Source organism: Apus apus, chromosome 15 (genome assembly GCF_020740795.1).
Source record: "Apus apus isolate bApuApu2 chromosome 15, bApuApu2.pri.cur, whole genome shotgun sequence".
Classification (NCBI taxonomy): domain Eukaryota; kingdom Metazoa; phylum Chordata; class Aves; order Apodiformes; family Apodidae; genus Apus; species Apus apus.
In genome coordinates, this window is record NC_067296.1 from 13,753,114 (window position 1) to 13,779,486 (window position 26,373).

Below are 26,373 nucleotides of genomic sequence, written 5' to 3' on the forward strand. Positions count from 1 at the left end.
TAAAAAAAATATTCATATTATTTAACGGAAGCACCAGCAGTGCTTGATCAATGAGGCAGCCGAGGGTGCTTCCGTTTGATGCCAGGGCTGGGCTGAAGGTTGAGGTGATCTGTTCCATCACGCCTGTGGCAAATTACTTGAAGGATGAACAGCAAAAACAACAGGGACTAAATGACTTTCTCCTTGGTGGTGATGTGAAAAGCTGGGCCGGGTTCCAAGCAGTGCTGGGTGAGGACAGAGGATGGATTTAGAGCTAAAGCTCCTTAAGCAAACCCGTGCTGGGCCCACCTTGCAGCAGGAGGCAGAACACTGTGGGCATCAGCTACGGGCCCCAAGCAGCCTTGATTTTAACAAACTACAGCTGTGCCCTTGGCAGTTAGAGAAGAACGTTTGTGAGAAAAGAAGGTATGAGAGAGATAGGGATGCGTGTTGACATTCTTGTAAGAAAGTGTAAGAAACTTGTAGCCTATCACAAAGTAAGATAGAACGTGTGACCAGCAGCTGTTAACCAATGGGAAGGAAGCGTGAGGCGCGTGGACAGGAGGAAAAGGTATCAGAATGCCGTGTAAGCAGTTAATAAAGGCTGTTACTTGTGACCATTGTGGCGTCCTGGTCCCTGGCTCCGCAGCAGAACACGAGCTGCCCTGGGGCCAGGGAAAGGCGACAGCCAAGGGATCATTGTCCTGTGCTGTTTTGCACATCTTAGAGGAGTTTCTGCTCCTCCTGGGTGTACTGGAGGAGCAAGGGTTGCTGGCCGTGCCATGAGGTGTTGGGAAAAGCCTTCCTGTCCTCACAGAATCAAAGAATCATTTTGGTTGGAAGAGACCTTTAAGATCATCAAATCCAACTGTTCCCCCAGCACTGCCAAGGTCACCACTGACCCATGTCCCTCAGCATCACATCTACAGGGCTTTGAAATGCCTCTAGGGACAGTGATTCCACCACTGCCCTGGACAGCCTGTGCAGGGCCTGACAAACCTTTTGAAGTTTTTCCCAATATCTAAACCTCCCCTGGCACAACTTCAGGCCATTTCCCCTTGTTCTGTAATTTGCTCCTTGGGAGAGGAGACTGACTCCCCCTGGCTCCAACCTCCTTCCAGGAGCTGTAGAGAGTGAGAAGGTCTCCCCTAAGCAGCTCCCCCAAGCACTGCCAGCACCTGCCCATGGTCTTGCTGCACCATAACAAATCAGCCCCATAAAAGCCCCTTTCTCCTCGCCCTGGGAAGCAATCTCTCCAAAGAGAAACCACACTGGGGGACCCACCTGGCACATCCCTGAGTGCTCCCAGCCCCAAATGCAGGAAGAGAAGCCACCACGCAACAGCCACAGCTGCACAGCAGTGTTTGCTTCTTGCCCTTCCCTTCACTGTGGCACTGGTTAATGGCACAGCATGACAATGCCACCAACAATTTTGTGGTTTTGAACAAAAAAAAAATAAATTATTTCCCCCACCCCCCCAGGATTCTCAAGTAGCTTGCTTAATTTTTAATAAACTCCACTAACTCCTGCTAATTATCACACAGCTCATTTAACTGGGAGGCTTTCCTTCCTGTAGACTGAGGAGTAAGAACAGAGCAGATGGCTCAAATATCATCTCTTTCTTAAAGGTCTTTCTCCCGGCTCATGCATCCCAGTTTCCAGCAGCCCCTGTGGGGCTCTTCCACACCAGCTCAGCCTTTGCACCAGGGCAAAACCTGGGTACAGGGAGGTGCCCACCTCAAGGGCAAGACCTGCCCTAGGGCTAAAATAGGGGAAAAAAAAAGAGCTGAGCTAAAGGGGTCAGAAATTCCAGCACTCATGGGCATCTGGAAACTCTTGGAAGAGGTTGATAAGTTTTTCCATGTTTCTTTTTAACCCTTTCCACCTGCACTTGCTCCAGAAAGGCTGGGGATGCTCTGGGTTAACACAAAATAGGAGACTGGAGTCAGTGCCGGCCCCAGCTCAGCTGTCAAAACTCTGATGTCCTGTAGCTGTGCGAGGGGTCAAGACACAACCCAAACCTCACATCAGGCCCTGGACAGTGAGCCCATGATGCTAAAAGTCAGGACAAATGGGTTTCACAGCAGATTTAAGTTCCTGAGGCAGACGGAGGGATTTAAAATCTCTGTTCCCAGTACGAACAAACCCCCTGAGACATTTCAAAAAATTCAGCCCGAGGCAGCAGAGAAAGGCTTTTTCTGTTTGCTTTGAATATTCAGCCATGGCAAAGACTCTACAAGATGTCTTATTCAGCTCCTGACCTGGCTCAGAAATAGCTTCTATTTCTACCATGTTCCTGGAGTTAAGCAAGCCCACCAGCACCCCTTGCCTGCCCATGGCTGCCCAAACACCTGCAAGGTTTCCCCTGACTGTGAGTTTTTACCCTCCTTTACAACACTGCTGATTTCTCCAGCACTAGGTAAAGCACAGGTAGGAGAGGAACTGTTCATGCCCCACCAGCCTGTAAAAACAACTGTAAAAATACGCAAGGAAAAAAAAAAATACACCATCACCTCTCCCACCTCCTGATTTTCCAATCAAATTTTGAAATGGCAATGCTGTTTTTTGGATTGGGGAAAAAATTCCTCAGAAGGAAATGGAGAAGCTTTGGCAGTGCCTGCTCCAGCACGGGCAGACAATGCTCCAAGCAGCAGGAGTGAGGGGGGGTGCAGGATGCTGCTGCTCCCCCTCCCAAAGCTGTGCAAAGCAAAAGGGATCGAGCACACGAGTCTGCTCAGGAGGTTTCTCCAGACTTACTTCATCAGCTCTGGGTCTTCTTTATCATCCTTTGTCGGGGTGATCTTGATCCCACTTTTCTTGGCACGAGGGCAGCCTGACAGACTGTGGTTAAAAAGAGAAGAAAGGCCTGTCTCACTGGCAGAATCCCTGCATTTGCTATGTCCCTGCTTCAGTCATCTTTCCCTTGAATTTCCCACAGTGTTTTTGATCTCTCTCGTTTTGCAGCTTCTCATCATGAGGAGAAGTCAGGAGGGAAAAAAAAAAAAATTAAAGAAAAAAAATTGAGAGAGATGGACAGTAATTAACAGTGTCTAGATAAGGAGATATCTGCTAACAGCCTATGATGTTTAATGGAATTGTTGAAACAGAAGGCTCAGATCTCTGCTGTTAATGCTCAAAAGCGATAATAGAAGTCACAAATAGGTAGCATTATTAACAGGAACATTGCATCAGCTAAAATCTGACCCTTTGTCTTTTATTCTGTTGAAGGGAGCTTCTAATCAGATGCTGGAAACATCAAAAAAAAAAAAAAGTCAGATTAAAGAGATGAAAATAGGCTTCAGTTGTCAGTGACATTAATGTTTTATTCAGAACTTTACAACTCTCCCTACTGCAGGGGAAAAAAAAAAAAACAACAACCCACCACAAACAGAAAGAGGCTGCAGAGAAAATAATTTAAGGGAGATCTTACCTTCTATGCGATGCATAATTTCCTGTTATGTGACCAGAGCCATCACAACCAGGAGTAGGGCACCTGCAGAGGGAAGGGATGCTCAGATTAGCCTGGAGATGCAAGTGGGGGATCAAGGTTTTGCCACAGCTCATTTCAAAGAGAAACTGAGGACTGACAACACAGAAGCAGGTTTTTCTTCCTGCCCTTTCTCCCTCCGTAAGAACAAGGTCTGGTCTGTAAAATCCGTGACACCAAAGTTGATGCATCGCTGAGTGATTTCGGCACTGGAGAGGAACAGCAGCAGGGAGAGGTGGGGACACAGCAGGTGGCTGCTCTCCAGAGGAAGGTCATTGGTCCCAGCCTCTGTCCCCACCTGCATGAAGGGGACATCTCAGGAGATGATAATGAAGGAGCTGAAAAAAGACCTCCAGGAAAGTGCCTGTCTTCCTGAGGAAGACACAGGGAGATGGCAGGTCCCATCCAGGGCCATTGGGCTGGATGTGAGCATAGGCAAGAAAGCAGAAGAACAGCCTACAACTCTGAACAACTTGGCCATTGAGCTTTCTCCTCTGAGCCCCCCTGAGACAACACCAAGAGGAAGCCCAACAGAAGGTCACAGCTCAGTTCTAGATGATTTGGCAGGGGCTAATCTCACTGAGGGCAAACAGACACCCCACTCCAGGAGGGTCCTCAAAGTCCAAAAACATTTGATGCCTCAGATGGAAAGTGTTGAAGGAACTGGAGGGAAAAGGTTAGGTTGACTTTTGCTCTTCTCCTTCTATAACACCATGGGCAAGAGACAGGGAGCTCCCAGGTTGACTGCAAGCTTGCAGCATGCCCTTTCTCCTTCAGGGAGGATTTTGCTGTATCCCCGTTTTCTCAATCCCAATTTTTTAAAGCTTCCTGTGCCGGGGTTGGAAGCACTGGTTGGTCCCCGACACAGAGCAGGGATGGATGTGGCTCCAGGACACCCCAGTGAGCTGCTGGGCAGCACACGGAGATGCAGAGGCAGCGTGGCTGTGACATTTCCCTGTTGGATGCTGTTAAAATAGAAAGCAAAACTACTTCTTTGTTGTTTCTAGCTTCAGGGTGGGAGGAAATTATGGAAACACTAACACTGAACCCCTTTTGCCTTTCAGGACTTTTTATAAAGGGAGAGAAGTGATTTGAGTTTTATTTTTAATTATCTGGAGACAAATCATACCGACAGAGACCTTTTATTGCATGTTCCAGCCTAGAGCTATTTTTTTAATATCAGGGATATTAACCCTGAAATAGAATTTCAAACAGAAACACTGACATGGCCTTATCTGAAGTTATGAAAAGCGATGACTGCACTATCTGTAGTATCTTCAGTTCCTCTTCCCTTCCTCCCTCCTCTGCTCCCGTTCTCACCAGGACACAGGAAAAACAAACAAATAAAGCAGTACTTGGGAAATAACATGTAAAAGCCTTTCTTTTTTTTTTTTTTGTGGTGGGGGTGGGGAGCCAGAAGTCTTCTGGCTTATTTAGTATTTGGATAAAAGGCACCAACAGCAGGTGCCCAAGGGGAGCAGGGGGTGCTGCCCAGCCAGGCTCGGTGATGCTGGGGCACTGGGATGACCCCGCCTGCTTTGTCGCTGGGCCCTTACTGGAAATGGGCAGTTCCTGAGAGCTTTTCATATCTTTAACACTAATTGCCTGATCACTGGGCTATTCTTTAAGGCTGTTGGAGAAACACCAGTTCAGCAAAACTCTTTTAAGAGGTTTCTTGAAAATGTATATGGTCTATAATGCATGATGAAGTGTACTTAGCACTCATCATGCGAGTCCTTCCCCACATTCTATTAGTACCAACTAAGCCAGCTCCTTTTTCCACCTCTGTGCTAAGCAGCAGGCAGTTAAGGAACATTTTTCCTGGCACCAACACCTGCATCCATGGTGGAGCGCAGAGCAGGACTCACACTGCCCTCTGGGCCACCAAAAAGGGATTTGGGGCTCTACTGACCACTTTAGTGACCAGAGGGGCTCCCACTTGACTTGACTCTCTTACCATGGCTCCAACCATCACTGGTTAAATACAGGACATATATATATATTTATTTTGTTTTATTATGAGCCTGTGCAAGGTGAAGTCCCCCATGAGGTTTTATTCTCAGTAGAGGCTTTTCAGTAATAGTTACAAATCTCTGAGTCTAAATGATCCTGAAACTGGATCCAGCAAAGCAGGGAGCTCAGTGGAGAATTAGCCTCCAAAGACAGGCTGGCTTCATGGAAGTGATGTTGGAAAAAAATGCACATCTTTTCCCCAAAGATCTATGTGGGATGAAAGAGAACTTGGGTCCTTCCAGTGTCTCCATCTATTTTAAATACTATTTCTATTAAGCCATTCTTTAGGGGAGGCAACCTCAGAGAGAATCTGGGAGACCTTCTGGTGAAGAATAAGCTCCTAGAGAAAGTGAGGAGCTTTGGGAAGACAGCAGCAAAGTTGCCTTTATCGAGGCTTTGGCTTGTTTGAGAGCTGCACAAAAATGTTGAATGAAAAAGGTCATGGCACAAACTCAGGAACATGAGCTTGGGAGAAGATGCCAAACAAGAAAAAGAAAAGAACACATTTTTACAGTGCCCAGAGGAAACCTCCAGGGCTCGGGTTATTTCTGATCACTGCCACGATCCTCCCTCCCCAAAATAAGCCTTGATCCATGATGCCGACTCTTCCCAAAGCAGCAGTTGGAGGCTGGGCTCCACCAGAGCTCCTCTCAGGTCTTGGAAAGAAGAAGGGGGGGTGGGAAAGCAAAAGCAGGGTGAGAGGAAAGGGGGGGGGCAGGGAGAGTGAAGAGAGAAAAAAGGGTGGAAAAAAAAGAAAAAAAAGGAATTCCAAGTTGAGCGCAAACATACTTGAGGTCAGCAGAGTGGGCAGCCATGAGGTTTCTGAGGCTCTTGTCAGCAAGAGGACAACCAGAAAGGCTGAAAGAGAAGAGATGGAATATCTGGATAAGCAAAAAAAAAAAAAAAAAAAAAGGGAAAAAGGAAAAAGAAAAAGGGCCAGGGTGGGGGAGGGAGAGGGGCAACAGAAAGTGGGAAGGAAACAGAACCAAACTATCCACACGGTCAAAACATATACTAAAGGAAATAACAATTTGTCTGTAGAGTCCAAACCATGAAAAAAACCAAACCAAACCAAACAAAGGTCAACCCACCTGCGGTGAGAGGCATAGTTTCCTGTTATGTGTCCACTGCCATCACAGCCTGGGGTTGGACAACTGGGCAACAACAACAAGAAGGAGTGTAAGTGCTGGGAAGGGTTGGATCCACCCAAGAGCCAGGGATCTGCACCGCCTGCCGAGTCCCCCCAGCTGCGTCTGCAGGGGGCCCGGCCAGGCCCCTTCCAGCAGCTCCTTCCATGGGACCTCGGCATCTCTCTATGTCTTTGCATGCAAATAACCCGGCAGTTTCCCTTTCAGCTCCCTTTCCTCCCTTTTGTTTTCCCAAAAGATCACAAAGACCCTGAAAAGAAATTGGAAAAAGAGTCGAGATTTGTGGCAGACGAGAAAGAGGCGTCAAAAACACTTGGGTGCTGGGTCTGCTGGGTGGCACTGGGGGACTTAGAGCAGCCTGGGTGGCACGAGTGAACAGGCATGACCTCCCCTGCCTGGTGCTGCCAGCTTGGATAGATTTTGCAATACTGGAGCTCTGGCTGCAGGAATCAGCTTATTCCCTGAAAGGGTCAGGTTGCAGCTTCCTGAAAGGATTGTTCGGTCTTGTTTATTTTCTTGCTTGCAAGTGCTGCTGGTGCCAGAAAGGGAATGGAAGTAACCTCTGACTTGTGTGCCTGGGGGGTCCTATATTGAGGACGGGCAGAAGCTGCCACATCCTCACTGGGCTGCGTTTCCCTCCCGTCTCTCCCTGCTGCCTCCCCCGGGAACTGCACTTGTGCAGGCGATGGGAAAAGGTGCCCTCCCCTCTCAGTGTCAAGGGAATAAAATCCAGTTTGTGCCTGAGCAGGGAGGCTCTGGCACAGTCATGCCATGCCTGCTGGGGGCATGCAAGAGAGAAGGGATGTCCCAGGACACTGCAGGGATGTCCTGGGACAGTTTGGCCTGCCAGGTTGAGGCTTGGGGATGCAGCTATTGACTGAGTACTTTTCACACCCAACACCCCCACAAACACATGGACCCTCAGAGCCAGCACCGGTATGAAGATGCTTGAGCAGCAGGGATGTATTATTCCTGTGTGTCACCCATTCGTGTGCCAACATCAGGGCAGTGAGAAGGTAAAGGTGAGGAGCACCTTCACAGTGATGACCTGGAGATGGCCCCAGAACTAGCCCCAGGCATGGAGCATCAAACAGACAGTTGGCAAGTCTGCTTCTAAGTTAACTACAGCTGATTCATTCCTTGGGCCAGAAAGGAATAAGGATGCTGAATGGGAAGGGAAGGCTCAGGGCTGCCCACAACACCATTTATTTATTCCAGGGCTGTTTCCATTTAGGAAATTTCTCTACCCTCATAATACAATTAATGCACAGGAGGACCTTGGGGCTCTGCCTCAGAAATTGCTATTCACATCACTGCTGGGTTTTTAAAAAGCCCTTCCAGCTCTGCAGAGGCAGCTACTCTGTGCTTTGCTCTTTTAGGGAAGATGCTGCTGCTGCTGCTCTGCCCCGTGGGTCTCCTGCCCCGGCCTCCCCCCTGCACGGCCAGATAACGAGATGCGCCAGATAATGAGCTGCCTCCGATCAGGTCAGCAAAACGATGCCCACCAGCTCTTCCCTGTTTAACATACAGGAAGGTCAGACACACAGGCCCACAGAACAGATCTGCTGGGACACCCAGGAGGGGAGACCTCCCCATCACAACTTCCCGACTGATCCCCACGTGCCATTAGATCAGAGCCAGGTCCAGCTGCAGTGCTGGAGTCGGACTTTAAACATTAACCCTTAGTTTGGGGATCAGTGGGGATGCAGAGCAATACTCCATCTAGTAGAATAGACTTGGGTCTATCTTTCCACCCACCCAATGCCATGAATACACAGATGTGAGTCTGGACAATGTAAGACTGTGAGATGCACCTTGCTGCAGCCCAAGGTCCTATTTGGTGGCCAGGCAACATCACAGTCATAGGGCACATTGCTTTATATTAGGCAGCCAATAAGTCCTGCCTTCCCAAAGAGGGACCTTAAGGTTCAACACCCCCATCAAGAAGGTAATGAGATCTTGACAACGTCACCCAGTGTCCCAAAAGGAGGCAGGAGATTGGCCAGGTTCTGTCACTGTGCCAGAAACACTCTAACAAAAAAACACCAGAATAAAGGGCCCCTGCAAAGGGCTTTCCATGTTTACATCTGCGAGTCCTGAGAGCACTGAGCTCCCCAGAAAGTTCCCTTCACCACTGCAGAGTTCCAAGGCCACAGGGGAACATATTTGGCTTCAATGATCAGCAGTTGTATGAGGACAGGATTTCTCTCGGAGTTTTTGTTTGAACCTCTTATATGAGGTAAGACCAATCACAGCAAGAAAGAGAACTACACTTCTAATTTTAAAATATATTTGCTAATAAATTTTGTCTCCTACCAACCTGGCTATCATGTGTACCTGTTTTATACATTTGGAGGAAGAGACAAGGCAGGACTTACGTGAGCAGCTCTTTCTTGATGTCCTTAGAGAGGAATTTAAGCTTGAAGTTGGTTAAAGTAACTTCCCCTGGGTATTTTCGTTCTTCAAAGTTCTCCTCCGACACTTCTTGCTCATCAGCTTCCGAGGAAGCAAAAGAGTGGGCAGCAGGCTCTGACTGCAAGAAAACAGCCAGGAAAAGTGCTTGTGGTGGTCATGGCTTCAGAAGCACGGTGGGAAAGGAGCCTAGATTCATTCCAGTTAGTGCAGCATTGCCAGCACTCCTGAACCCTCTGCAAGCACCTCGCAGTACCCACACCAGAGATCCAACAGTCTGTAATTTCCCCTTCTCTAGGAGAAATATGCAAAGCACATCTGTACATCTGGTTCTCCTGTCTCTTGAAGGGATGCAGATTAGTGCAGTCCCCCAGACTGATCCTCAGCAGCCCCTGCCTCCCACAGGCAGAGAGGCAGGGGGCTGCTTCCGGGGTCAGGACACTCACAACAGCCAGGAGGTCATGTCTGGGTTCTCCCATCTGCAAGGATTAATGTCAGTGGCATCTGCTAATGGCAGATAAATCATGCTGGACAACATCACCAGGGGCATCACTGGTGCAAATAACCTGAAAGGATTTATAAGGAAGAAAGGACCCAGGACCACACAAGTGATGGGTTCTTCCTTGGCAAGGAAGAAATAGATCCAAGAGCATCTGTGTCCTGCCTGACTGTCCCCAGTAGATGTCTGGTAGCACTGACGAAGCTAATAATAATTCTCTCTTAGGCTTAAAGGGCAAAATAGAGGGTTTTGGGGGAAATAAGACAACTGTGCAAACAAACATGGCATTCAATCCCCAGTGAGGTGTTATTTCATCAAGAGACACCACTCACCTCTTCTGGCTCCTCTTCCCGCTGACGGTTTGGTTTAGTGTAGTCAATGGGTCCATCCCATTCATCCTGGCGGGAGGTCTGGCTGGACTGGGGGGAGGTCATGGTGCTGCTCGTGGCACTGGTGCTGTTTTGGCGCTGGGACACATCTGGGGACTTCATACTGGGACTACTGCTGCAGCTGCTGCTGCTGGGAAAGGTGCTCTCCCGCTTGCGGTGCTTGTTCATACTCAAGTCCAGAGTCCCATTTTCATCCACCTCAATGTCCATGGACTGAAAGGTTGGAAATATGACCCACGTTAGCAGCTGCCACCAATTCCCTACTGGGATCTTGCCCCCATTTGTGCTTTGCAGCACAGGGGGCAGGTTATTCACATCCCATCCCCTTCACAGCCACTTAGAAGGAACAGAATGGAAAGGGATGCTCTTTCATCAATATTGCAGAACCATGCAGCGCAAACGCACCCCTGTGCTACCAGCAGTGTGGCATTTTGACTCAACTGCTTGAACACAGACATCTAGTGCCATTTAAGGTGCCCCATGGTATCTAAGACATCTGCCCAAGGCTGGAGGTGCAATGTGGGATTTCTGAAAAACATGCGTGCCCCTGAAAACTAGAGGCCAGCCCTGGGGGTTCTCAAATGGCATCAGATACAGACCAGTGAACAACTGAAACCAGTCCTGAGACTCCACTTGGAAATTATACTCATCTCAGATGGGTAATTTGAACCATGATGCATCTCCATAGCACACTAAGAGCCAGGGTGACCTCCTCCAAACTGCCTCACACACAGCAGGGAGCAAAAGGGTGATAAAGAGTTGTTCTGATTGGAAAAGACCTTTAAGATCATCTGGTCCAACCACTAACTCAACTTTACCCAGTCTGGTGCTAACCCATGTCCCTCAGCACCACAGCTACATGGCTTTGAAACACCTCCAGGGATGGTAACTCCACCACCTCCCTGGGCAGCCTGTTCTAGTGTTTGACAGCCCTTTCAGTGAAGAAGTTTCTTTGAATATCTTCTAGATGATTCTCTGCATTCCCTCTACATTTAAACATTAAAATTAAAGGAAGGGTGAAAAACAAGGTATTTCTCCCATCTCACATGTCAAGTCTGAAGCCACTGGGCTGTGTGCTGAAGGGGTGACCCCGGGCTCACTCGGCTCACCTTGCCAGGGGCCTCTTGCTGCTTGGTGCTGAGATTCTCTGGCATTTCCCAGCAGCGGGTGGAGAGGTTGAGGATGGCAGTGGCAGCCATGTGGGCAGCCTCAGCGTCGTGGGAGTAGTCGAAGCCTGTGGAGGAAGATGAAGTGCTCTTCACATAACTGCTGGAGGGGCTGTGGCTGGGGGAAGAGGCCTTTGGAAAAGGTTTGGCTGGAATGAAAAGAAGGAACAACACAAGGGCCAATGTAAAATGGGCACAGTGAGAGGTGAAGTCAGCCTGACACAGGTAACATGTTAGCAGTTCCAGTGGCAACCTGGGCTTATTGTCAAGCCACGGGGTCTTTCATGGCAGAGCTGGCTGCAACTTTGCAATGGTCTCTCAGTGGGAAAACTTCAGTCATCAACTGACTCTGCCATCAAGTCCCCTTAAACATGAGTGCTTTTCTTCATTAAAGCTACTCCTCAGTGGAAGCAGTTAAAGGGGAAAGCTTAGAGAAGCTTCCTGGCTCTTTTGTTATTGTCCTCCATGTGTTGATAACCTATCTGCAGAGCTGACACCAGGGAGATTTCTTGTAGCACATTTGAAAACTTGCAATTTAAACTATTACATTAATAGCAAAACCACGGCCATGAAATACGAGCTTCCTATCATGGCACCAGTGAAATATGGGTTTCCTGACAGCTGACATATCATTTAAATGTGCCTGAACACCAGGTTTTATTACACAGTCCCCCATGGCCACAGCATCTGCACAGCACATAGCAGTGCAATCCTGCAATTTCTCTTTACACCCTGTGAAATGAAAGGAGGCGTTTCCCAGCATTAATCCACAATAAAACCTGCCCTAATCTTGAGCCTGGCCCATTTAGGAGGGTCCTGATGCACAGAGTCCCTCTGAAGTCAGTAGCTTCACTGGGTGCAAACCAGGGATCATCTGATTTTGAACAACTCGGCATCAAATAGCAAAATCTTCAAATGCTTATTTCCCTGGGGGGGAAAAAATTCCACCCCCTCAGTGGGAGTCTCACCAGGGAAGACTCACAAGGTTTGGCCCTGAGGATGGCGAAGCAGCAAGACAACCTCAGCTGATGTGGCTACAGAGCAAAGCGATTTCATTACTCCAGTTACAAACTCCTAAGAGAAGACACTATAAAATGCTAATCTTCCCCAGGACTGTGTTCTCCCTCCTCGCGTGCGTATATAATGCACGTTGACATTAATGGGAGCTCTACACACACATGCAGGGGCATATAAATCCCTCTGGATGAAGATCTCTTTAAAATAAGTTCTCAGTGAAAGGAACAGATTTCCCTGCTATGATTGGCAATCATATTCATCTTGTCGCTTTGATTAACTCATTGGAGGTTTGCCCAAATGGTAATTCTTGTGTATGGCTGCTTGTTTTCCAGTCCAGCTCAATCCATGTCTTTGCAGCGGGGTGCAGGGATTTGTGAGCCCAACCTGACAATATCCAGGATCGTGAGATGCCAATTTCAATTTCACACTGTAGGCTCAGTGATGCTTTTCCATTTCATAAGTATTTCTACCACTAATAGACTCGCAATCAGCAAATTAGTAAAATAAGTGATGAGAAAAAATAGAAAGGATTATCCTAGTGGGTCTGCTGGAATTATTTTTGTCAGTACAATTACCCTGAAAATTCTTTGCTAATATTGCAAATAACACAATCTATTCAGCAAGAGAATCACTTGTGCTGGGAAACAAATTACTTTTCCATCAGCCCTAACCCAGGATGACAGTGGCAGTTGTGCTCTCTGGCCTCCATCCAATTTCATTGTCTGATCCTTTACAGATTTAGTACTGTAATAAAGGGCACTTCCATTGTAGTGCAACAACCAGGATGCTTTCAAGTACAAGCACTTTTTAGAGAGCAGCTGCATCAGGATTAAACAGGATTGTGGAAGTGGGATTAGCCAGACAAAAAGCCCTCTTGAGGCTGCTGACTTCTGCAAACTGGGCTCCTAAATCTTCCCCCCCTCAAAAAAACCCAACAAAACGTGTCTTCAGGGACACATTTGGTGTCAAAGGGAAGGTGGAGGTTTAACACCAGTCTCGCCTTTCCAGCATCCCTCCCACTCCATTCATTTGTATTTCATTTGCAGCCACACTTTGGTTGCACAGTGTTGTAACCAGTGCAGGGTCCTCAATACAGGGCAGAGGTGGGTGGCTATGATAGGGAAAAGCTGGGAGATAGAAGGTGTGTGATGGATGGGTCGCAGAGCTGGAGAGCAGAGCACAGCAGAGAAGACAAATAGGTGGACTGGGTCATATATAAGATGGAAGAGAAGAAAACTATAATCCATTTAGCTAGATGAGGAAAGACAGATCAATAGATATGAACTGCAAAGCAGCAGGGACCAACTGAGGACAACTGTGTAACTTATCCCACCTAGAGACATTGCTCAGATTAATGTTCCTACCACTTGATGCAATTCTTCCCAAAGCTGAAGCCAAAGCGACTCTCCCCCAAGCAAAGCTTTGCTGACACCCACGGGCTCCTTTCTCCACCATGTACATGCCACAGGACTCGTCCCATCCTCCCCCACCCCCATTTCTCCACCTGCTCTACAGCAGCAGAAGGAATCCAGCGACTCAGCCCCGCATCTCCCATCACCCCAAAGCCACCGTCCCAAGAGCCTCAGGACACACAGAGAGGTAGAAAATGCAACCCCCAGCCCATCCCTGCTCCCAACTTACATTTAAAGGCTTTAGGTGAGGTTTCGCTAGTCTGAATCTTTGGGGCAAGCATGCGTTTGCCAAAAACCTGAGCATCAAAACTTGCATAATCGAAGGTGACCTTGGAGTATTTCTCCAGCTCCTTGGCCAGGTTGGCCCGGGGGGTTGCTGGGACCATGTTGGGCCGGTAGCTTCCATACTGAGGGATCTCCAGTTGCTTCACAAAGCACATAGGCCTGAGGATGAAACAATGAGCAACAGTGATTTCTCTTTTCCTCAACAAGATGGTTGTTGGGAAGGGACCAGATGTGATGGGGACCCTTAGCTGTGCCTTGTCCCCAAGTGGTTGCTGGGAAAGAGGAGGCAGTGACAGCTCCCTCAGCAAGTCTGTGTTTGGTTTGGGTCGCTTAGATTCCTTTTTTACTTTTGCCCCTTTTCTTCCTTCATTTCCTTTTACCTTTTTAGGTGCAACACCAAGGTGTCCATCACATGCAAAGCAATATTCTTGCAGGCTGCCCTGGTGAGGCAGCATTTTCCAACAGCAGAAGAAAGCTGGGCATCACTCACTTACGGCACCCATGACACAGGGTGGCACATGAAGGCACGAGGACCCCAGTTTAGCTTCATTTCCCCTTGCAGATTCATTGCAAAAGCTCCAGAGCCTCTCCCCTGCCTGCAGAGTCCCTCGTAAAGACCCACTTCTGCTGGGCTGCCTATCATGAATCAATTTATCTTGCATATAAATTGTATATAAATGGCCTATTGTTATTCTCCTTCCCGTGACCTCTTTCCACCAGTGAGTCCTTGGAGCGGGAGCTCCTTGGAGCATGGACCATGCTCATGATAGGCTCAGAGCACTCTGCACCCAGCGTGGGCCCTGCTGCAGATAAATAAGTAATCACCCTAAATGGCCTTTCCAAAGCACCGAGCACTGGTGCACCAGGGTGCTCAGAGTCCTGGGGAGCAAATAAATAAATTAATCAGCCCTCGATGCCTTTGTGGGAGTGCTGCTCAGGGCTCGCCCTGTGGGCTTTATCCTGCTCTCGTTGCAAAATAACTAACCATATTACAATCCATCTGTAGCCCCATGAATCACATCAGCTACAGCAGCCAGCATCTCTCAGGGACATCCTTAATGGGAGACAGCCCTTTCTCCTGGGAAGGGGTGAAATAACAAAGTAAATGAAACTGGTTTGGAAATGAGTGGCAGGTTTCTCGCCTCTGAGCTGTGCAGACTAAGGAAGAAAAGCAGGTGAACTTACACAAAACTGCCATCAAGTGATTTATATGTAGCCTAAATCTCCTCCTCCCCCTCCCTGAGCCCACCCTACTTATAATGCTAATATAACAGCCATCATTCCCTGGCAGTTCACATCACGGAGCAATCGGCACAAACGCCTTCTGCTGCACTGGTACAACCCTTTGGCCTGTAGCCTCAGCATTAATTGATGCTACAGAAGCAATTCATTGTCCTCAATGCCCTCCCTGGGATCATCAATTAAATATCTCCCCACCTTGGCGAGACCTACGATCATAATAACAGGACTCAGCAGTATCAAGATACAGCTGGAGGGAGCTGTGAGAGCTGCTCCTACAAGCGTGGCATGGCAGGGAGGGCTGGGGCTGTGTGGTCCCGTGAGGATCTTTAAGGTCCCTTCCAACCCAAACCATTCAATGATTCTGTGGTTTACCTGAGTATCCGGTCAGAATTGGAGCTGGTCTTCGAAGGATCACCAGACTGGGTTTGTTGCTTTTCATGTGATTTGGCTAATTTTTCAGCAGCAGCAATGGGGCACCCAGATAAACTGTGGCAGGATTTTTAAATAGAAGAGAAAGGGAAACCAAGTGTGAGAGATAAGCATGAAAAATCTTCATTTTGGGGACCCAGAGCTGCACTGAGCCCACAAGAAAAGTGTTGTATTGAAAGTCTGAGTCTCAGCAAGCAGCAAAGCATCCAGACATCAAGAGCTAAATCTCTCCAGATGAGCCCAAGAGCATCCCTGGGGCCCGGAGGCGGATGAAGGAGGGAACACCCCCAGGCTGAGCACAGCAGGGGCAGGAGGGGACAGGCTGGTTCCTTGAAGTGGTTTTAGTAGTTAAATGGCATTTTTTTTTTGTTTGTATTTATTTGGATCTTTTGCAGGGGCCATACGAAGGGAGCCTTCTGAGGGACACGTAGGGGAAAGCATTTGCACTTCTGATGTGCACGGCTGTGCTGGTGCCCGGGGGAGCTCAGGGGCTGTAATGGCTTTTGCTTACAACATGTGAGCCTGGCTCTGCCTCTTTGGGACACCCTGGCCTTATGGCCATTGCTCTGGTCTAGTGGGAGGTGACCTGGCCCATGGCAGGGGGTTAGACTTAGATGATCTTTAAAGTCCCTTCCAACCTGAACCAGTCTGTGATTCTATGATTATTCATCCCTGCTTCACCCATCTTAGTTGTGTCACCTCCCCATGCAAGAGTAAAGCCACAGCTTCAGGCGGTGGCTGCCCTGCTGCCAGCCCTGCCCTGGGAGGAGAAGGAGAGGGAGAAGGGAGGAGAAGTCAAAGCTGATACCTCCTGTGCGTGTTGCGGTTGCTGTTGACGTGACCCTGTCCTGTGCAGCCTGGAGTGGGACATTTCAACACGTTCTCATGCATCGCCAAGACTTCAGAGCAAGAAGGGGAAGGGGAGAGGGGAAGGGAAGCAAAAACAACTTGATAAAAATCAGAGAGAAAAAAAAATAAAATTAGACAAAATCATCAAGCCTCGTATGCTGGGTTCCTAGAAACCAGGGAACGTGAAATGTTGTAATTAGGATTCATCTGTGTAGAGAAAGATTTACAGGGCAGCAGTGCTCAGGTCAGCACTAGATTAGCATCCCTCCATTGGGCTTGCTCCTCATTTGCTGATTACAATCCCCTTTCCCCCATCCAGCCCCTCCTGCCCACCGCTGTTTTGGAGCCAGAGTTCCCAATTTCAGGTACTTTTAAGTGACTGAAGTGGTATCTCTGCTTTTATCCTTAGGACTAGTCTTTGTCTGATATTATTATTATTATTATTATTATTATTATTATTATTATTATTATTATTATTATTATTATTATTATTATTATTATTATTATAATCTTCAGGATTATTACTTCCTGCAGTACTGACCTTAAAAGTAAAGAAAATAATTTGATTTGCAAGCTTTTCTAAAACATACAGGTTATGTTAGTTATTTATTAATATTTTTTCTTCCATCCAAGCCTGTGTAAAGATAACTGTACATTTCCTCCAGTTCAGTGTTCATGGCAGGTCTGAAACCTTTGAAATCAGGTAAGGAAGGGCTCCTCTTTTTTTTGTCTATTATGCCATTATCTTAATCATACAACATTGATTTTTATGTATCTGCACAGGGAAAGCTATTTAGGAGGCTGGTAGAGAGGTGCAAATAAAATATCTCCATGTGTATATATATAAAAACTGCTATGATGCTGATAAATATTTTCTGTGGAATAGATGAATCTCACTTTGGCACCTCATGAATTTTGCAGTGATGAGAGTGTAAGAGGAGTCTCAGGTATTCCGCACATCCTGAACAACTCCACTCCTTTGCCATACAGCAACATCTTCAGCACAGCTCAACAGCAGGAAGAAAGAGGTTCCCCTTCTCCCCAACATGCTATTCCAAATAGGGAAAAAAATGTCCCTGTCACTGTAAAGATGGGAATGGTGTAACACACCTCTGGGGTGGGCATCATTTTTAAAGCACCTCTTTGATTTTCAGAGAAAGGACCTCATTCTCCACAGGATGGTGCTAAAAATCTTTAAGAAAGGTAGGACTTCCTGGTGATCTCCACAGCATTTCCCAATATGAATGACAACACTTTGGTGGATAAAACCATCTCCAAACAAGTTGGGAAAGCACCATCCCCTGCCAGAAATTCCATTATATGCCAAGGATCAACAGCAGGCATGTGCTAGAGACTTGGTCATCAAATTCACATCATTTGGGGCTATTTGGAGTGCCCATTGGCCTTGAGACAGTTATACCTGTCAGGTGTGAAAATCCCCCTAGAAAATAAAGTGTCAAACCAGTTTAAGCTCTCCTTGTTACCACACCAGGTACTCACTCTCGGGAGGGATCCTGTCTTTGTGCGGACAACCAGAGAGGCTGCGGTGGTGAGGGTAGAGTCCTGTCACGTGGCCAGTCCCATCACAGCCAGGGGTTGGACATTTGATTTCTCTCTTCTCTGGTCTTGAGGGATCTGGGGATTGTGAGGAAAGAACAGTGGGAAGCAGGTTAGAGGATTTGGAGGAAAGATGTGGAAAGGAAAGAAAAATTGAGGTTGCTTCCCACCACTTTTCCAGTCAAACAGGGACAAACCTTTGGGTTTGGAGGTACTTTTCATTTCCCTGGAGGTGGAATTGTAACACTGAAAGTTTTATAAATTAAAATTGGCAAAGCAATTTGAGCAGCTCACCCAGCTCAGAGCATGAAGCTGCTCCCAGCGGCCGAGCAGGCAGCTTGGCTCAGCACCTGGAGGCTTGGCAATCCCTGCCAAGTCCCTCATGTCCCTGTGGCTCCTACCACTACTGTAAAACCCACTTTAGTTTTAAACCAGGCTGAGGTTTTCACGGCCAACTGGCAATTTAGCCAAGCAATTGCTGTGCTGAGATGTAGACACTCTAAGACACTGTATTTGTGCATACACTGCTGACCTCCAGGATGTCTCCACCCCTGTGGGCATCAAGGATTCATGGCTAAATTCCCTCTGTGGGTTGTAACCCCCATCCCCCCCTCCCAGCAGCCAAATTTTCACGGGGTGCTGAGCAGACAAATTCAGCTGGGGACAGGAAGGAAGGAAACACATGAAGGCTGGTCCCTGTACCTTTGCCATAGTAGCTCTTCCGGATGCTGTCCAGTGGTTTGCCCTGTTTCTCATCCACCTGGAAGTGCTTTACGTGCTCGCCCGGCAGCCGGCTGGGCTCCCGCACAATTTTCACCTGCTCAGCTTTCAGCGCGATGGCTTGTTCCAGCAGCCCCAGGTTCCCCCTGGTCATCATGTCATACATTTCTGACTCATCTGTCACCGCCGATTTCTGGGAGCGGGCGTCATCATCTTTGTCATCATCCGACCGGACCTCCACGATGACTGAGTACTCGGGCTTGGGGCTGAACTGCCCTTCACAGTGGCTTTTCTGGGTGTCCTGAGAAGTGTGAGGAGCTTCTTCACAGATCACTTCAGGAGCCATCTCCTCCTCCTCTTCATCCTCCTCTTCTTCTTCCTCATCCTCTTCTTCCTCTTCCTCCTCCTCCTCCTCATCTTCATCCTCATCCTCCTCATCTTCATCCTCCTCTTCTTCTGCCTCAGCCTTTTGCAGTTTGCAGGACTCCTCGCAGGTCGCGTCATCCCGGTGCTCTGGACACAACTCGCTGCTGCGTTCGCTGGTCACCTCGATGACCTCCTCTGCATCCTCCGTCTGGATGATGATCTCCTTGTCGCACTCTTCCTCCACTAACTCCTCTCCTGCATCCTCATGGACCAAGTGCACGACGTTGGATGGTGGCTTGGAGACCTGCAGCTCAGCTTCAGGCAGCTGCCCTTCGATGGCGAGGGTTTCCTCCGCTATTTGGCCTAGGTTTAGGAGAGAGTTGGCGATTATTTCTTGATAGCTGCTATAGTTGGCCTTGCTGGGCCCAGATGTACTTGTTGCTGTGTTTTGTCCATAATGGGTTGATTTTGCTGGGCTTCTCTCTGAGGGGTGGGGGAAGGAGAAGAGGAAGAAGAAAGAAGAGAGGAGGGAAAGAAGAGAGGAGGGAAAGAAGAGAGGAGGGAAAGAAGAGAGGAGGGAAAGAAGAGAGGAGGGAAAGAAGAGAGGAGGGAAAGAAGAGAGGAGGGAAAGAAAGCAATTATATAAGCTTATAAGCATCTTTGTCTTACTTAAACTTAATTGAAACCAGACCTTCACTGTTAGATCCCTGGAGCAGCCTAATTTATTGCATTTGGGAATGGCAGGTAGAAAGGGGATTCCCACATGGAAGCTTTCATGGAACTTGGAAGTGCCTGGTTCCCTAGCTCCCACACCCCAGGGAGCCAGCTGCCCCCTGGCTCCCAGCGCGCCCCAGGCCAGGGCCTCCAGACTAAGTCCACCCTGGTGCCAGACCCCCAGCTGGACACATGGCCCGTTTGCCTGTCCCTCCTCTTGGAGAGAGGGTGAATCCAGGGAAGGCAGCCAAGCTCCTGCAGGCACCAAGGCCAGACCCCAGCTGCCCTCCTCACCACCATCTGAGCCACACAGCAAGCTCCTCCATGCTTTCCATACTTCCTTCTCCAGGGAGCATCCCTGATGGAAAAGCTCTCATTTTTAAGACATGGAAGACAATCTGTGCACATTCCCTCTCAGCTTAACCAGAGCTTTCCCATTGTGATTCCACTGAACGCAATAATTGAAGGACCCATCCTGTACATAATTCAGAGGAGCTATAACTCCTGGTTATTAACACTTCCTGCCCTTTATTCATCTGCAGAACATAGCTCTGCAATTAATAATGATAAAGCACCTTCTGCCTGCTCAGGGCTGTGGGTCTCCTCCTGCTCCACCGCCTCTGCCTCGTCCTCCTCCAGTGTCCCCTCCGACTCCTCAGAGCCAGACTCCTCCTTCACCTCGGCCTCCTCGCTGCCGTCGCTGTCCACATTGTAGCCTTCATCCAAGGCCAGTTTGAGTGGGTGGGACTTTCTCTTCGACACCAGATGTTCTGCCTCCGCATCCTGAAGTTTCCTCTTCTTTGCTAGCGGGCAGCTTTGTAAACTGCAGATGGGATCAAGGAGGAGAGAGGAGGCACAGCACAGTGAGAAAGGCATGGCTACAGCATTCCAACCAGTTAGGCAAAGGCAAGTGGGATAAATACACAAATACTAAAAAATAATCATCATCATCATCATCCAGCAGCCCAGATTTTCAGGTAGATTAATTTTCTGTGGCCAGAAGGTCTGCTCTCAGAGCTTGATTTGTGCAAGGGAGTAGCAGGAGCAAAAGCCCCCAGCAATACTGTTGTTGGTGGCCACCAATACCACCATGAAATCAGGCAGAAGATGCAAAACATGTCCACCAACTGCTCCAATTTCACCATTACAGGGTGGTGAAAGCCATTAGTGAAGGCTGGCCTGCCCACCAAGAGAGCCAGCATGTTCTCCTTTCCCCTCCCTGTCCATAGAGGCATGAGCAGACCAAAATCTCTGCCTGCGACAGTTCCCACCACCCCCAGGCACCTGATCTAGGTACTTCTGTCATGGTTTTCTGGGCTGTGGAAAGGCTGCTGTCAGCAGATCCCCCCTGATGGGTCAAGGACTGCTAAATAAACAGAACATTGGCTCTTCTGCAGGCAGGTTTGGGGCAGGTGGGTTAGGTTTCAGCTCTGAACCAGCCTCTCTCCAGCGTACATCTGTCTTTGGGTTTCTTGCTGGCATTTTCCATCCCCACACCTTCCAACCCAGCCTCACCTTCTGTGTCTTGCATACTTTCCACGGATGTGTCCTGAGCCATTACAGCCCGGGGTTGGACAGCTTGAGAGGGAAACAAGCAATCATCAAGAACAGCAATAGGACTGACAGAATTTTTAATTAGAAGAGTATAAACTATGGCCAGTTAAACAGGTCCTGTGCACGAGGAACAAAATAACAGCAAAAGGGAAGCTATTTCCCTCAAATGGTTCAGCTCATCCCTTTGAATTCCAAGTGAGAAGGGCAGGAGAGCAGCCTTGCCATTTGCTAAAAATTAATGAAATGACTCACCCCATTTAATTAGATGAACAGTTCATTATAGTTTTATGAGTATGTTTAATTAAAGATTTGCATGTGTAAGAGCAAGCTTTTAAAAATCAGACAACTACTGCACTCTGCCTCCCCACTGCCACTCCAGTTTTCTTTTTTGCTGGTGAAGAAGGAAAATATGGGATTTTCACTTATTTGATGGCCCGTGTCCTCAGGGAACTGGGGTTTCTTGCAACAAGGAGTGGGTGGCTGGTTGGAAAGAGCAGGCTGGGAGTGGATCAAGGAGATTTTAGACAGAGCATGTTGAATGGAGATCACCAGGACAAAAATCATCAAAAGCACCTCGGAACCTCACTTTTGGGAAACAGATGAGGTTTAGGTGGCCAGATCTCCCACCTATCCCCACTTGTTCCTGCTGCTCTACAAAAGAGGATGAGTTAAAGACTTCCAGGGAGCTCTTTGCCATGGGCTGCAGCCAGGCAGCCTGCTCACTGCATCCCCCACTGCAGGGAGCTCCCCCACAGGGGTAATTAGTCCCAGCTCCAGGAGCTACAAGGGCTCCAGATAAGAAGTATTAAAGCCCACATTTTCTGGCAAAACCAGATTATGGCATTGATTAGAGGATGCCCAAGTGACTTGCCTGATGTCTGAGGAATTCTGGAGTCATGTAGGATTAATAACCTCATTTAGCACCGTATCACCCTCAGCCTGGGAAGTCGGAAGCACTAATGAAATCTCTTGATGACAGTGCAAAGGGAGAAGGCACTGCCAGCCCGGGGGGGTCTGGCCAGCCTCTCGTTCTTGGAGTAAGAGACACAAAACAACATTAAATAGTGTCAAGAGCCAAGTCAGACTTTAGAGACTCAGAATTTCTGCTCTCAGCAGACAGCTCAGCCCTTGCAGAAAGCAGAGGATAAGGAGGATCTGAGTGCAGTAATGGCTGCAGCAGCTCTGGGGGCACCAGTGGGTTATTAATGGCTCAACTCCCCAGAACACCCTGCACAAGTCAGATCGTTGTGTTCAAAGAATATAATTCAGCCCAAAACCGGGACAGGAAAGGGCTACTGAACTGTCAGGGGAGTAGGAATCCTTCCTTCAGGGGGAGCGGCTTTAGCTTAGCAAGGCTCGTGCTGAGAGAGCAAGTGACGGCAGCACGTCCCCTAAGGGGACACAGCTTTCTGGGTGAGGCAGATGTGTGGCCGCGGGTGTAAGCTGCACCTCCTGGCCCCTTCAAGACAAGGTGCCCCCTTCCTGCTGTGCCCTTTGCTCGTGGGCTGGTTCCAAGCCCAGCTGCTGAGCATCCTCCAGCACCAGCGCCCGGGGAACAGCGCCCGGCTCCTCCGGCGCCCCCGCCTGAGCCCCGAGGCAGCCCCAGCCAACACCCCAGGGCCGCGGAGCAAAAGATCTCGTCCTGCTAATAATACAGGTAACTGCAAGAGGGAGCTCCCCCCTTCCCTGCTCCCTCTGCTGATAATCTGAAAGTCTGTTTAATTTTAGTTGTCCTGAGCTGCTCTGTCCTGGGCAGCCCCAGCCACGCTTACAATGACTGCACAGCAAGGACAGAGCAGTGTTTATGTTACCAGTGACTTGCCTGAGAAAGGTCTCATTCCGTGGGAAACAAAAGCAGCTCTCATTCAGATCTTACAGGATTTGATAAGCTTTCCTGGATTTATTTCCTCTTACCCCATTTTTGTTCTGGTGAAACGAAGCTTGCAGCAAAAAGTAAGTCCAAAAAGGCCAAGTGGTTCAGCATCAAGGTTTCCCAAAGCAGGTGGTGCTTTGGGGTGTCTCTGGCTTCGGGGTGTCAGTTTAATCCCTTTAAAAAGCAGCAGCTCAGAGGTGATGCTTGGCATGCTCTGGGCCAGGCTTTCCCGTCCCTGCTTTCCTCAGGAAGGCTTCACATATTTTAACAGAAGTCCCAAAAAGAAAAAGGGGCTTCGACGTCTATTAAAGCTCCTCTCCCTCCTGCAAGAGCCACCACACCGACCTGCTCTCCCCTCCTCCGCAGCCTTCATCTGCTTGACAAAAGGGCCTCTTATTGTTATGCAGACGATGCCTTGCTTCCAATTAGTCGATTAATCGTCCAGTTAATCAGGCAATTAGGTGACAGCTGCAGAGATGGCTTTGTGGAGCACTCTGTCCTGCCCCTTCTATATGTCACCTGCTCCAATTACCACCTCCACTCAAGTGTTCAGCAATAAAAGTTAGAGAAGTGTCGTGCCTGCCGCTCGCTCCTCCCATCTCTCCAGAGTAACAGGAAGGCAGAGGAGCAGAAATGCTCTGAAATTGGGTTGGTTAAGGTCCAATTACTCTTTGACACACTTAGCTCTCTAACAGAGGCTGCTAGGAAAGGCAGCCCCTGCTATTAGTGCCTGTCCAGGTTAAAGACTCCTACCTCTTGTGTAAGCCCTTGTGAGAGGTTTAAAGGGAGCTTAGAGGTGGGGGAGGCTGTTATTTATAATGAGAAGCTCTGCAGGGCTGCAGAGGTTTGCTCTGGCTCCTTTGGCTGCTGCTGTTGGTGTGCCAGCGCTGCTAAATGAGTGACAACAGGACTTCTGTGACACAACGGGGGCCATAGGGCCAAAGGAGGAGCATGTGGCACCAGAAGTGAGGTGACACCGCATTGGTTAGAGGCAACAAGAGGATACAAAATACATGGAAAAGAAACACTGGTTAGAGGGATGTCCCTAATGATCCTGCAACACAAAATGTGGGCATCAGACTTTGCTGGGGTTTAGATCTAAGATGGGACAGAGGATGGCTGGAAGGTCTTCAGTGTAATGTGACCCCTCCAGAGCTCATTTTTTCATCCCTTTAATTCTTGTGTGTTCTTAAGCAGTGCCCTGCAGACTGGGACACAACAAGGTACCTACCAATATAAGCCCCCCTTAGCAGGGCCTCCACACCATTAGCCCTGTGGCTTTGCTCCTCTCACCCAGGTTCCCAAGCACGTAAAGAGCTGCAGAACTTTGCCCAAGCCAGTCCCAGAAAAAGACCTCCCGTCCCTCCCACCACCAAGGAGGAGCAGGGTCCTTACCTCACCTCCTGGCCGATGAGCTCCGTGGGCACTGGGCAAAGGGGCAGGATGCAGCAATGGAAAGAAGCACAAGGTCAAAACACAACAGGGGTACCCGGCCCCCAAGGCATCCCCCTTCTCTGGGGGACCCTCTGCTGCCTGCTGCTGGGTTTCTATTGCCTCCTTGGGCACCCCATTTGGGAAAGAAAAGGTGAATCTATCCTGCCACCATTTGCTGCATGCCAGCCTGCAGGAAATCATCATCCTGCCTTGCAAATCCTCATGCCTGGCCTTAATTTCAAGCACATGAGTGATGTTTGCAGCACCAGGGACTGACTCTCTCTAAACACATGACAACTTTAAACTCAATGGATCTATATTGATATATACACCAATAAATAAACCACTTTTAAGTAAAGACCATTTTCTCATGCCTTCTTCTCTGTTTGCCTTTAGAATATGCTCCTTAATTACTCTTTACACAGTTTAGTGTTTTGCTGCAATAATCACATTTACCCTTTACCTGTCAACAGGCACAAGAACATTTTCCTCCTCCCCTTGTCACACCAGACTGATGTGGAAGCCCCTGCTTGTGCTCAGACACATGGCAAGGGATGTGCTACTTGGCTTGTAGAGTAAACAATAGTTCATACGTTTTTTAGGGATTATTCCTCACTTGTGAATAGGAGAATGTCCCATCCCTCACACATCACAGCTGAAACCTTACATCCAGCCTGGAATCCAAATAATCAGGAGGCAAAAAACCCACAACACAAGTCTAAATTTGCCTGGGCTAAAAACCATAACACGTTTGCTCAATTTGTTTGAGCTAATTGGGCTTTCTGGGATCCAGCTCCCAGTGGGAAGCTCACAGGCTTCAACAAACTGGAGGCAGTGGCAAGTTGCAGGGTGTACACAATAAATGACCTTTTTCACATCAAGAAACCTAGATTTGAGCGTGAGGAAGGCAGGGTGTGAGAAAATAAATAGAATCAAGGCATTCTCATTAGCAACCCAAGCAAGTACCTTTGTGCGTGCACAACAAAGCAATGAAACCCAAATATCCAAGCTCAATTTAGCACAATTCAGCATTTGGCTTTGGTTTTGTTTTTAAAAAGATGCAGATGCTGAGAAGAACCAGGTGGGTCAGGACGAAAGAAGGTGGCACAGCACAGCTTTGTGGGCAAAGCTGCTGTGCCTGGAGCCATCACCCTTTTTCAGCCAACCCTGTTCATCCCTCCCTTCCAGCCACCTTTGCAATTCATCACAGCCACAAAAAGGAACCAAACCAGAGAGGCTGGTCTGGCACCATCACAGGTGGCCACCCGAGGTAACACCCCGTGCTCGGTGCCAGAGCACCTCACCTTCTGTCAGAGAGCAAGCACGCCAAGGAACACCTGCATGTTTGTTTTTTAAAGTCAGAAAAGAACTGGCAATCAAGCTTTGCATTAACAAGTAGTTTGTCCTCACGTCCCTGTCGAGGACAGCCCTGTTTGCTTCTCCAGCATGAACCACTTCTGCCAGGCGCTCTCAGATGTAAGACTTCAAAGCTACTGGCAGAGTGTGCATGATGAAAGCCCCAGGAGCTGATCTGAAGCTCCAGCAAATGTGAGTCCCCTAAAGCAAAGCATGCAAAGGGGCTGCTTTTTTCTTTTCCTTCTTTCTTTCTTTCTTTTGTCTTTTTTTCCTTTCCTGGATGTAGGGAATGAGGGTTAAATACTCTGAGAACCTGTAAAGGTTTGTGTTTGGGAGTTGCCCAGATTTGTGGACAAATTTGAGTGGGGGTTGGAGGGAGGGCAGTGAGGGTAACTTAAAGAGTTAAGCCTGGACCTGCAAAATCAAAGTGTATTTGATACAAGGGAAGTACAGAGAGCCTGAGTCCACCCAT

The 26,373-nt window shown here is 48.5% G+C and overlaps 1 protein-coding gene across 6 annotated transcripts in view; it reads right to left on the bottom strand.

Moving 5' to 3' along the window:
- Nucleotides 1–26,373, bottom strand: part of MYT1 (myelin transcription factor 1) — a 34,169-nt gene that overhangs the window by 7,711 nt on the left and 85 nt on the right. The window contains exons 2-16 of one of the 6 annotated variants that reach the window (XM_051633200.1): nucleotides 24,507–24,537; nucleotides 21,200–21,262; nucleotides 20,260–20,507; nucleotides 18,587–19,453; nucleotides 17,828–17,962; nucleotides 16,287–16,377; nucleotides 15,422–15,535; nucleotides 13,752–13,966; nucleotides 11,037–11,161; nucleotides 9,871–10,140; nucleotides 9,006–9,160; nucleotides 6,571–6,633; nucleotides 6,269–6,337; nucleotides 3,410–3,472; nucleotides 2,737–2,820 (exon numbers count right to left, since the gene is read on the bottom strand). In XM_051633200.1, coding sequence (XP_051489160.1) covers nucleotides 2,737–2,820; nucleotides 3,410–3,472; nucleotides 6,269–6,337; nucleotides 6,571–6,633; nucleotides 9,006–9,160; nucleotides 9,871–10,140; nucleotides 11,037–11,161; nucleotides 13,752–13,966; nucleotides 15,422–15,535; nucleotides 16,287–16,377; nucleotides 17,828–17,962; nucleotides 18,587–19,453; nucleotides 20,260–20,507; nucleotides 21,200–21,262; nucleotides 24,507–24,537 — 2,593 coding nt within the window. Of the gene's footprint in view, nucleotides 1–2,736; nucleotides 2,821–3,409; nucleotides 3,473–6,268; nucleotides 6,338–6,570; nucleotides 6,634–9,005; nucleotides 9,161–9,870; nucleotides 10,141–11,036; nucleotides 11,243–13,751; nucleotides 13,967–15,421; nucleotides 15,536–16,286; nucleotides 16,378–17,827; nucleotides 17,963–18,586; nucleotides 19,454–20,259; nucleotides 20,508–21,199; nucleotides 21,263–23,152; nucleotides 23,206–24,506; nucleotides 24,538–26,373 lie in introns of those variants that run through there. The other 5 variants (XM_051633197.1, XM_051633198.1, XM_051633201.1 and 2 more) reach the window with 5 other exon arrangements.